Source organism: Hippocampus zosterae, chromosome 8, assembly GCF_025434085.1.
Source record: "Hippocampus zosterae strain Florida chromosome 8, ASM2543408v3, whole genome shotgun sequence".
In the NCBI taxonomy this organism is placed as follows: Eukaryota; Metazoa; Chordata; class Actinopteri; order Syngnathiformes; family Syngnathidae; genus Hippocampus; species Hippocampus zosterae.
The window spans coordinates 18,557,958-18,570,253 of record NC_067458.1 but is presented as its reverse complement, the minus strand read 5'-3'; the positions used below and the strand labels follow the sequence as shown (position 1 = coordinate 18,570,253).

At 45.4% G+C, this 12,296-nt stretch overlaps 1 protein-coding gene across 1 annotated transcript in view; it reads right to left on the bottom strand.

Annotated features, from left to right (window-relative positions):
• Positions 1-2,077: 2,077 nt before the first annotated feature.
• The window catches only part of tle2b (TLE family member 2, transcriptional corepressor b), a 56,359-nt gene continuing 46,140 nt past the window's right edge, over positions 2,078-12,296 (bottom strand). Inside the window, exons 11-20 of the mRNA XM_052074911.1 lie at positions 9,833-10,000; positions 9,326-9,467; positions 8,249-8,418; positions 7,947-8,023; positions 7,145-7,394; positions 6,615-6,862; positions 6,350-6,497; positions 5,520-5,670; positions 3,904-3,980; positions 2,078-3,718 (exon numbers count right to left, since the gene is read on the bottom strand). Of these exons, the coding sequence (XP_051930871.1) occupies positions 3,611-3,718; positions 3,904-3,980; positions 5,520-5,670; positions 6,350-6,497; positions 6,615-6,862; positions 7,145-7,394; positions 7,947-8,023; positions 8,249-8,418; positions 9,326-9,467; positions 9,833-10,000 (1,539 nt within the window). The 3' untranslated portion in view covers positions 2,078-3,610. The remainder of the gene's footprint in view (positions 3,719-3,903; positions 3,981-5,519; positions 5,671-6,349; positions 6,498-6,614; positions 6,863-7,144; positions 7,395-7,946; positions 8,024-8,248; positions 8,419-9,325; positions 9,468-9,832; positions 10,001-12,296) is intronic.

Sequence of the window (12,296 nt, the reverse complement as noted above, 5' to 3'; positions counted from 1 at the left end):
AATCGCACGGATGAAAGTTTGAAGTACAGGAAGGCGTTTTTAGCCCCCAAAAAGGAATATAGTAAGGCATTTTTTGCCCCTGAAAAATGACCATGTATAGTAAGGCATTTTTTGCCCCCGAAAAATGACCATGTATAGTAAGCCGTTTTTAGCCGAAAAAAACAACCATGTGTAGTAAGGCATTTTTTGCCCCCAAAAAACGACCATGTATAGTAAGGCGTTTTTAGCCCAAAAAAGAACCATGTATAGTAAGGCATTTTTTGCCCCCGAAAAATGACCATGTATAGTAAGGCATTTTTAGCCCAAAAAAACGAGCATGTATAGTAAGGCGTTTTTAGCCGAAAAAAACAACAATGTTTAGTAAGGCGTTTTTAGCCGAAAAAAAAACGACCATATATAGTAAGACGTTTTTAGCCGAAAAAAAACAACCATGTATAGTAAGGCGTTTTTAGCCGAAAAAAAACAACCATGTATAGTAAGGCATTTTTTGCCCCCCAAAAAACGCCCATGTATAGTAAGGCATTTTTTGCCCCCAAAAACGACCATCTATAGTAAGGCGTTTCTAGCCCAAAAAAACAACCATGTATAGTAAGCCGCTTTTAGCTGAAAAGAACGACCATGCATAGCCGTCGTGTATGGGGGGGGGGAATGCAACAGATAACGTTATGTGTTCATGCGGGTTGCTATTTTAGTCCGCAAACTGAGGAATCGCACGGATGAAAGTTTGAAGTACAGGAAGGCGTTTTTAGCCCCCAAAAAGGAATATAGTAAGGCATTTTTGGCCCCCCAAAAAATGACCATGAATAGTAAGGCATTTTTTGCCCCCGAAAAATGACCATGTATAGTAAGCCGTTTTTAGCCGAAAAAAACAACCATGTGTAGTAAGGCATTTTTTGCCCCCAAAAAACGACCATGTATAGTAAGGCGTTTTTAGCCCAAAAAACGACCATGTATAGTAAGGCATTTTTTGCCCCCAAAAAACGACCATGTATAGTAAGGCGTTTTTTGCCCCCAAAAAAGGACCATATATAGTAAGGCATTTTTTGCCCCCGAAAAACGACCATGTTTAGTAAGGCGTTTTTAGCCGGAAAAAAACGACCATGTATAGTAAGACGTTTTTAGCCGAAAAAAAACAACCATGTATAGTAAGGCGTTTTTAGCCGAAAAAAACAACCATGTATAGTAAGGCGTTTTTAGCCGGAAAAAAAACAACCATGTATAGTAAGGCATTTTTTGCCCCCAAAAAACGACCATGTATAGTAAGGCATTTTTTTGCCCCCAAAAAACGACCATGTATAGTAAGGCATTTTTTGCCCCCAAAAAACGACCATGTATAGTAAGGCATTTTTTGCCCCCAAAAAACGACCATGTATAGTAAGGCGTTTTTGGCCGAAAAAAAACGACCATGTATAGTAAGCCGTTTTAGCCGAAAAAAAACAACCATGTATAGTAAGGCGTTTTTAGCCCAAATAAACAACCATGTATAGTAAGCCACTTTTAGCTGAAAAAAACGACCATGCATAGCCGTCGTGTATGGGGGGGGGGGGGGGGGGGGAATGCAACAGATAACGTTATGTGCGCATGCGGGTTGCTATTTTAGTCCGCAAACTGAGGAATCGCACGGATGAAAATTTGAGATGGCAGTGAAAAAAAACTCACCAAGGTCTACTAATTATAACATTTAAGAAATGGGAATGCCAGTCTGATTTTTCGGATGAATCGTCCAAAGGGCGTATCACTAAACTCACCTGAAATGTATGCACAGAACACGAGAGGCACGATTATGAGGCAAGTTGGTCATTAGATTTGTAGGCAAATCGCTGTGAAAAATATGAAACAGTATTGGTATTGGTTATGAGTAAAACATTCGTCACAGGGTGTAGTAATGCTAATGTTAACTGTTGGTAGAACTCATGATGACGTGTGTTAAATTCTTTCGTCAAATTGATAGTAGATTACACATGCATCGTCTTGGGAAGAGGATTTCAAGCCACATCAATACCTACCTGTATTAATGATTACCGGTAAAATAATCTTTGCAGTGTGAGATTGGAAAAAATACTCTGATGATGCCACATGAGTACACCAGTTTTTGATCCATTTATTTTTTGGAATAAACCTGGAGTACACAGCTACTGATGTAATGTTCATTGTTAATGCATCGTTTTCAAACATGTACCCTTGAAACATTATACTTTTGAGTGTCAGATTTCTTGATTATGAATATCAGTCAAAATAGAAAAATGGGTTCCCATGATGAACGTTTACGGAACCCAACATTAGTTCCCGTGGTTTCCCATTAGGTAATCCGACAGAACCGAAAAACGGTTACCGTGAATTTCCGAAATCCTCAGGCCTGCTACTGAATTATTTAAATTTTTGCAGCATTTTTTTATCATTGTATGTATATGTTGTTGTTTGTATTATTATCATATGCAATTGAATAAGTAGACCATTTCAGAATTTGAAATTTGGGACTCTCTCAATGCATAATGGGACTCATACTTTTCTGATCAGCGAGTCCCTGGGATTCGCTGCCGGTAAACTGAAAAATTATCACTGCAGAGATTACCGCTTTTTCTGCACTCAGTGATTGACTTCTTTGCAAAGTCATTTCTCAACTTGTCTTCCGCGCCACGTCATGCCCACTAGGGAGTGCAAGGGGTTATGATGGAGGGGTGTTACAAATCATGAAGACCGGCCAAGTGGTATGACAGCATTGTTTTATACATGTCCTAGGCCTCAGCTTCAAAATCAGGTCAAGTCCTTGACCTTGGCCTCGGGTTGGAGGCCAAGGACTTGCCTCCGAGGCCAAGGACCAAGGACCGCCCCCTTCGGTCCTCGAGGCCAACGACCGGCTCGAGGAACACATCACTGGAAGCCGGGTAGTCGTGTACCCCCGATGCATCCGTCCCTGGGTGACGTGGGAGCTTCCCCGAGCCCGTGACACCTCTCGGCGCGTAGAGCGTGCGGCGGCGTGGCGTGGGCCTCATTACAGCCTCCCGTGAGTATGCGTGCGCCTAATGAATCGACAGTGTGCTCTATCAGTGCTTGTCTTAGGGGAGCCCGTAAGGGGGAGGAGCTTCAGTTCCTCTGCTGAGCTCTTAATTAGGAAACAGTCCTCATTAGGCAGCCGACTCCTTTTCGTTTACATTTTCTCCCCCCGCCCCCCTCCCCTCTCGTTCAGCCTGCACACACACATTAGTGGATACAATCCTGACAAAAAGTTTGTGATTTTGGGCTTTCGGGTAAAATTTTAATATGAACCTTGTATTATAACCTTGTCAGGTCAACTTCAAAAAAAGATGAAATGAAATCAAGTATAATTAGTTCATACTGTAGTATTTGTGTTGGATGCATGCCTGTCTGGTGTGTGGTCTGGTGGGTATCGTCCACGAGCACAAATCGGGTATGTTAGCTCTTTGAATTATTTATTTATTTTTAACATAAGACCCCCCCCAAAAAAAATCACCCACACAACCTCCCATGTTTTTTTCATGAGCAGTGTCATTCTCCGCCCGCTCTTGCTGTTAAAAGTATGGTACGGAGACAGATTCCACGGTATGGGATGGGTGATCGGTTGTCAAGGCAACCAAATTTGTCCGCCCTCTCAGTAGACCACCTCGTACACGGTGGCCTTCTTGTCCCCCGAGCCTGTCACGATGTACTTGTCGTCTGGGGATACGTCGCAGCTCAGCACTGATGACGACTCCTTGGACTGGACGACGACAAGAAACACCCACGGAGAGAGAGGGAGTCTGTGACTCGTCAATTACACAAGATGCATTTGCAATTCAATCACATGAGAAACACATGCTGACTCATCTCTCTCACACACACACACACACACTTTGTGAACCAGCACTGATCTTGCTTTCCCGCTCGGAGAAATTGGAAAGTCACCTGAAAGATGCTGGCACCATACGGAGTCCTCCACGCATTCAGCAGGTTGTCTTTGCCCGTGCTCACAAACCACTTGCCTGGAAGCAAACAGACACAAACGCGACTCAAGGTCAAACACAGGGACCCAGCTGGATGTAAGATTAGGGTGAGAGTCTGAATTTAGGGTTTTCAAAGTCGGGTTAGGGTTTCAAATTAGAGTAAGTGTTTACAAGTCGGGTCTCAAAGTAGGGTTCGGGTTTAGAAGTATGGTTTCAGACGAGGTAAGAGTAAAGAAGTTGGGTTTCAAACTCGGTTTAGCATTGAGAAGTACAGTTAGGGTTGAGAAGTGCAGTTTTAAACTAGTATTACAGTTTCAAACTAAGTCGCCCCAACTAACCCCAACCCTACCCCGACCGCTAACACTAACCTCCTTACCCCTAACCAAACTCGGGTTTAGATGTTGGTTTTGAATCTAGGGTGAGGATTTAGAGGTAGGTTTTCAAACTCGGGTAAGCGGAGGGGTCGGCAACCCAAAATGTTGACAGAGCCATATAGGACCAAAAAAAACCCCAAATATGTCTGGAGCCGCAAAAATAAATAAAATAAAAGCCTTCTATAAAACTTACAATGAAGGAAACATGTCGGAGATTGGACTGTCTCAGGATTGTTTATGTTATTCATTCCTTTGTTGCGTGTTCACAAACGCCCCCATAGAATTAATTTTGTGATTTCCTCGCTTGATTTTTTTGGGGTTTTTTTGTTTTGGTGCATCATTTTCGATTTTCTTAGTGTTAGTGAAGTGATCATTAATTTCTGTTTTTCTCGGCTGTCTTTGAACGCCTCTCAAGTCGAACGAGAAGAGAGGAGACACAGGAGTCAGAGGCACACGTCCATCCATCCATCCATCTTCTACCGGGTCGCGGGGGCAACAGCTTTAGCAGGGAAGCCCAGACTTCCCTCTCCCTAGCTACTTCTTCCAGCTCTCCCCGGGGGATCCCGAGGCGTTCCCAGGCCAGCTGGGGACATAGTCTCTCCAGCGTGTCCTGGGTCGTCCACGGGGTCTCCTGCCAGTGGGACATGCCCGTGACACCTCACCAAGGAGGCGTCCAGGAGGTACCCTAATTAGATGCCCAAGCCACCTCATCTGGCTGTCTGTGTTTTTTTGAGACTGGTGAAAGCATAAATAAAGTGTACGCTTTTAAAAACCAACACCACAGCTCTCCTTTTTCGGAGATGTAAAATGTATGTATGTATATCTATTTGAGCGATATTAGCCTACTATCAAATCTTTTTCCATTTTCAAACATTTTTTAAAAATCGCTCCAGTGAGCCACTAGATGTCGCTAAAGAGCCGCACGCGGCTCTGGAGCCGCGTGTTGCCGACCCCCGGGTTAGGGTTTAGAAAAAGGGTTTCAAACCAGAAGTAGGTTTTCAAGATGAAGATTCTAATTGTCTACTAATTTTGCAAATTTGAGTGTAACATTGCTGACGATTGAGTGCCCGCGACAACCCCAAAACATTTTTTGTTGTTTTTTTTCCCCAAGATCGGCTGTCATTTGAGGACATCAGCAGACGATTTGATTTGTGGAGAACGTTTGCGCCGCGTGCACGGCCTCGGCGCAGGCGGAGGCGCTCACCGCAGTAGGCGAACTTGAGCGAGAGCACGCAGCTCTCGTGAAGGTGCAGCTGGTACTTGTCGGGCTTGGACACGTGGAGCACTTCCACGTTGCTGCTCTCCATCCCCACCGCCAGCCACTCGCCCGTCGGACAGTAACCCAGCGAGAAGATCTGAAAAAGGTTCAAAGGCAGCACCCGCAGCCTTGCCTGTGACTTTGCCTTCCATTGTGTGGAATATTCTTATCGTGTTCATTCCTTATCTCGGAGCAATCGCCCGTATTTCTTTCTTCCCTGCATTGTTTTCCTCGCCGTGTCACGGTGGCCCGCCTTTCATCAAGTTTATCTTCGTCTCGCCCTCGTCCCTCATTTCCTGACATCTCCCATTTCGGCCTTTTGTCTTCGTATCAACACACTTTGCTTCCTCGCCCGCTTATTGTGGGCGAGGTATCGTTATAGCTCGAGCTCAGGGTGACGCATTTGATCATCAAAAATCGATTTTTCTTGGATTACGAGAAAAAAACAAGACGTTACAAAAAGATATATTTGAAGAATGAAATGTCTACACGTGATGAAGCAATAGGTGGGCCAAGTAACTGTCAACATTTGTGTGTTTGTAGTGACTGGCGTTCGTGTCTGCTACTCTGCAATTTCTCCCCTTCTTGCAAGAATAATCTTGGGGGAGGGGGGGCCAAGCTTTGATCACACGAAATAACATAACAAAAAAAATATTCGGCGGCCATCTGTTTTGTGGTATGACAGACAAGCATGTCAAATAGAATGCTGCCAGCGCGGGACACACTGCTTGATAGTTGACCAGATATGCACGGCATATGCGCTCGTGAGTGGTTACCTGTGAGGTGAAGTCGTGCTGCTGCAGCTGCCGGCCTTCCCTGAGGTCCCAGCAGCGCACCGTGTTGTCCAGCCCCCCCGTCCACAGCTTGGTGCCGTCGTTGGAAATGTCGATGCAGCTCGCTCCGTCCGTGTGGCCCTGGAACTGTCTGTGGCGACGACAAACGCATTCAATACGGGCAAATAAATAAGCGGGATACATTCTGGGCTTCTGTCGGCTTCCGACAACGGGCGAGAGCTTCGAGGCGAGGCGTCGGCGCGGTTACCTGACGAGCGTCTGGTTGTGCAGGTCCCAGACGACGATGTTGCCGTCGCTGCAGCAGGAGAAGCACACCTTGTTGTCGGGCGAGATGGCCAAGGCGTAGCAGGCGGGCGCCGAGGACGTCAGCTCGGCTTTGATGCGGGGGGTGGGCGTGGCCAGGTCCCAGATGGACAGCGTGCTGGCCTCGCCGCCCACGATCAGCGTGCGCCCGTCGGGTAGGATCTTACAGGAGCGGATGTAGTTGTCGCGGTTCTGAAGGGACAAAAGAAGGACGGAAACTCACATGATCCAACTTTTTCTCCATCGTATTTCATTTATATGCACACACACACACACAGGATATACAGTACGTGATACATGTACTGGTACACCTTTTTTAAGTATACATCTTCAAAAGGAAGGTTATTGCAATGACGTTACATTTCTTAACTCATTCAATACCAGCCAATTCTGGACCAAGTCTGAAAAGACGTTTATAAACGTCTTTGGGAGTGAATGAGTATGTTTTGTAAAGACGCGGAAAAGGGGACGGACCAGGCAGTCGAGCTGCGCCATGGGACTCTTGCTGCCCGGCTGGCTGATGTCCCAGACCTTGACGCAGCCTTTGCCCCCCGTGTAGACGTGGCGCGTGGACGTGCTGATGGTGACGGCGCACACCACCTCGCCGTGGCTCAGGCTGTGGATCTGCCGCGCGTGGCGAGGGATGCCCGGTCCCAGCAGGGCGTCCGGGGGGAAGGGCACCGGCTGCATCTGCCCGTCGGCGCTCACGTGGAACGAGTAAGCCCTGCGCGGGGAAAAAAACAAAACACCCGGGAGGAAACGATGAAACGTAGCAATAGCGGTGATATTTGTAGCAAGATGAAATATTATAAATCCATAAATGAGAAATTAGAGAGGCTGTGGGGTTTTGCGGCAACACGCACACCCATAAGATAAGATAAGATATCCTTTATTCGTCCCACACTGCGATGGGTGTGCTCACATAACGTCACACACAAGGATCCATATCCGAGTAGGTGCTCGTCACGGGCAATTGACGTGAATCATAACCATGAATGGCGATAAAGCTGATGAATCAAGAAGAGAGATTACGAATCTGAATATGTATGGAATGGGATCTTCAACGGTGCCTTGATTTATAGCTCCAAACTGTTTTTTCACCAGGCATTAAACAGCTTGAAGCCTTTCCGGGCCCACATAATGCTACTTGTTGGGAAGTGAGTGATTACAGGAATGTAACGGAGGGGGCGGGGGGGGGGGGGCATCATTTTTATTGAACTCTTGACGACTGTGTGGGTGTATAAAAGAAATAAATAAACAAAGCCAAACAACTCACGGTTTGCCCCCAGACGAGCCAGGCAGAGAGGTCGACAGGCTTGGGGCCCTCAGGTGAGACCGAGAGTCATAAGCCATCTGGTGGGTGGAAGGATAAAAACAAAAAAAACAAAAAACAAGGAATTCGAGTGACTAAATTGTGTGGAAAGATGCTTTATGTTTTTATCGGAGCTCTTATTGTAACATTAGCATTCCATCATACAGGATAGCAACAAGAGAGTATAAAAAGGGACTTATTGAGGAACCTTTGAGAGGCTGACATCAGATATTCTGAATCCCCCCCCAAAAAATGAGGCGGCTCACCACGGGGCTTCGGGCGTAGGCGCTGGCTGCTGCGCTGATTTGGGGCGAGAGAGTCAGAGCCCCGCCGAAGCCTCCGGGACTGGCCAGCTCGCCGTTGAGCCCTGCGTGGGACACCACGCCAAAATGAGCCGGGTACGAACCGGGGGGCACAGATATGGGGCTGCGGAGTGCTGGCGAAGTGAGGAGAAGAAGGAGAGGGGGGTGGGGGGGGGGGGGAAGAGGGACGACGACAACAACACAGAACACACAAGCACGGTCACAGCGGGGCTGAGAGGAACACAAACTGCCTGTTTATTGTTCCAACAGAAAATTTGGCAACATTTGAAATGTCCTTTTTTGATATTGTGCTTAAATGTAGCCATACTTCCTCAACACCATCTACTACTTTCCTGTGAGGCAAGGTTTTGCATCGTAGTATATTACCAGACAAAAAAAAAAATAACCTGGAATAAGCAGGGGTTCAGGATATTCATTTTGAATATCATTTAAGATTGGAAATTAGCATGACGTTTAACGGCATAACTGAGTATTAAAAAAAAATGAGTAGACTGCAGGTAGTCTCTTTAGACCTTTACTTTTATTTAATATATTTCATTTTTGATTGAATATTTTTCAATGAATGTATAAAAGATCCACTATCCCCAAAAAAGTGGTTAAAAAAACAGCTAAGTAACTACCAATAGCACTTTTTTTGCCAGTGCAAAGGGATTTCTTGCAAAAAAAAAATCATTCAAGGACAGCACAAAATTGCTCAACAAGAAACCGACAAAGTGCAAGAACTACATTTTTTTTTTTTCTTCACAAAAATCAACTCAATCAAAATACTAATATTATCGAGGTATTATGTTTGTTCTGCATAGCATTCCAAATCCGCAAGAAATTATGAGGCCTGCTCGCATCAGGCAACCGCCGTTAACTCATTCACTCCCAAAGACGTTTTTAAACGTCTTTTCAGACTTGGTCCAGAATTGGCTGGTACTGAATGAGTTAAGTACAACCAAAACACGTCGGCCATCTTCCACCTAATTATTATTTCTTGAGTGACGCAATTCAAGGTGGACGCAATTCAAGTCTCACCGAGGGGGTCCGCAGCAGACGCGGCTTTGCTGACCAGGCGAAGGCAGGAAGTGCTGGGACCGGGCGCTCCGGGAGTGAGGGCCTCGCGGTGAGATGGTGACGGGGTACCGGACTTGGACAAGGGCGACTGGGACTTATCCATCTGGGGATGTCAAAATGTCCTTTTAACCCTTTGAGGGACAGCGGTTACTACAGTTGTGATCAGGTTATCATTATTGGTGCATGAAAGGCTTAGCTGGAATCCGTTGGCAATTTAGGGGGAGAGCCTTGTCGTATGCAGGTAGGAGCTAGCTACTAGCTAAGTACTGGCCAGTAGTTAGCTAACTAGCTAACTAGCAATGGACAGCGGACAATAAAAACGTTTTAAGAAAATGAAATCTGATATATTCCTTCGGGTGATGATTTCATTCAGCACTTCTATCGTTTGGAATATGAAAGTGGAACTCCTGTCACCAGTTATTTAGTTGTATTATTTTGGTTACAGTCAGGATGTTGTTCGTATCTTGCCTGCGTCGGGTCCTTTGCCTTGCCTGGAGCGGGACTGCATGGGTTCGGGGTAGGGGGGGCCTCCGCAGGGCCCGAGGATCCCGGGAGCTCCTTCTTTAAGGCGGGGCCCCGGTCCAAACCGTTCCCACGGGGAGAATGAGGTGGACTGCCTCCGGGGGAGTTGGGCTCCTGAATTAGAACAATAGAAAGACTGAATTACCGGTTACAAGCGAGGATTGAACCATTTCATGCACAAATCATAACAATCGATATCAGGATTTTTTTTTTTACTCCAGTGTTTTTTTATGAGTCTTTTGGCATGAAAAAAAAACAAAAAACAATCATGCCAGTGGATGGCAAAACATATCAGGGTCCATATTTTGATGCACAACTGCGACATTAAGATGAATTAATATGAGAAAAGTCCCTGAAAGGGTTAACACGCTTGCTTCCACAAGTGGAATTTGTGGAACCAAGCGTCCAACTTTAGATTTTCTTTCTCCCCAAGATATGAGCTACGGCTTGGCTGATTTGTGTCTTCACTTGGCGGAAAAAAATGGCGGCATTTCTGATTAAAAACATTATAAATACATAATAATGTTGTAAATAGCCGTAAAAAATGTTTTATTTATCGGCATTATTAACCCAACGTGGATAAAGTTGAACAATGAATGGTACAAAATAGGCTCCTTGATTTCAACATCTCCATAAAAGCTGCAGAACCAGCCAATCAATCAATCAATCAATCAATTAATTGATAGATTGATAAATACATAAATAAATAAACCAACTGAAATAAAATAAAATACATGTGAACACCGCGGTGACCAAAATAAGGTTTCAGGTCACTCGGCGTATATGAAGATGTATGGCGACTCGGCTGCGCACAACACCACATATCGTCTTCGTGTCCAAAATAGATGAAGATGATGATGATGACGATGTTGGCTATTCCAGGAAGCGTTCATCACTCTTGCTGAAAATGCTGCTGGCTCCCCTAGACCGCCTTGTGCTTGACTTAGCACTTCTCACCGGGTCAGCAATTACAGTGCATGCACACACACACACACACACACACACACACACACACACACACACACACACACGGCGGAGCAGAGAAGCCCCCTCCCTCTCCCTGTTATTACACACAATCGTCTGCTTCTGTGCCGGATGCCAACAAGGGAGCACTTGTGCTTTATTGAGTCAAATGAAAATTCAGAGGTTTTAGATAAAAAAAACAACATTTTGCTCGCTGGAGGATGCGTTTTAAGGATTACCGGTAGTTGGATGAAGCAGACTGTAATGAGAAGGGGAGGAGGGAATGAGAGGAAATATAAGGAAGCAAAGAAAAGAAGCAGATGTGATGCATGCGCCTTCAGCAGTCAGAAGTGAAGGATGTGAACGGAAAACAGTCAAAGGTGAGAATTCTGCTGCATTGTTTGGATGGTGAAGAAGAAGCACCATTTGGTGGACAAATACGAAATATTCAAAAGAAAAAAAAATCAGGAAGGGATTACATTGCTTTGGATTAAAACAAATCCGAGAGATCTTCTATGGGGGGTAGCTTTCCTATTTTAAGTTAATTAGAGGAACAGAGGTGATGCTAAGTTCACATTTTATTCCTAACAACTTTGCTGTGTTTTTTTTTTAAGTCCCCCCCCCCCCCACCGCCACCGAAAAGGGCGACTTAGTAATAGGAAATGGTAGCAATTTCAAAAGGAATCCTGGTCATTTGTTCACACGCACACACCAGCTGAGGTGATCACACATAAAGATGAAATATGCAGCTGGCCAAAGAGAATTCAAATCAATGCAATTTTTTTTTCACAAACAAAGAACCGCACGTGGGCATCGAACGCTTGTAATTTCACGGAACAACAAATGTCATTTTGCATCCCATGAATTCATGATGGAATTAATTAGCGGCGTCAGAAATATGTTCGAGTGCCGTTTATGGAAAAACACCATTCAGGATAAATGAGGAATACGGCGACGCTGATGAATTCCATTCCACCCCAAGTGGGCTTATTTGTCATGCCATCACAAAATATTTACGGAATCGTCCGCTCGAACCAAATTTCACATGTAGACGTCCGAAGGTCAAACCAAGAGCGAGCGTGCAACGGTAAGGTTGACACACACCTCGATGATTGACGGCCGAGGCTGCTCGATCCAATCGAGGGCGTCCGTGTTTTATTCCCGCCGCGCGCGCCATCATGGCGTCATTCATGTTCGCGGCCTGCCAGCGCAGGTCGATGCACACGCATCCCGTCTGTGACTTGTGTCCTTGTTACAGTCAAAACTCACACCGCACGTGATTTGATGACGTGCCCACTTTTCCAATTCCAATAGCAAGCAACATATCGCAAGATATTCGAGTCACCTGTTACATTTTGCTCAACGACACTTTCTGTGTAGATTTTTTAAAAATAGTTTTATTTATCATTAAAGTGGTCGGTTACGCAACACGGAAATCGAGCAGCGG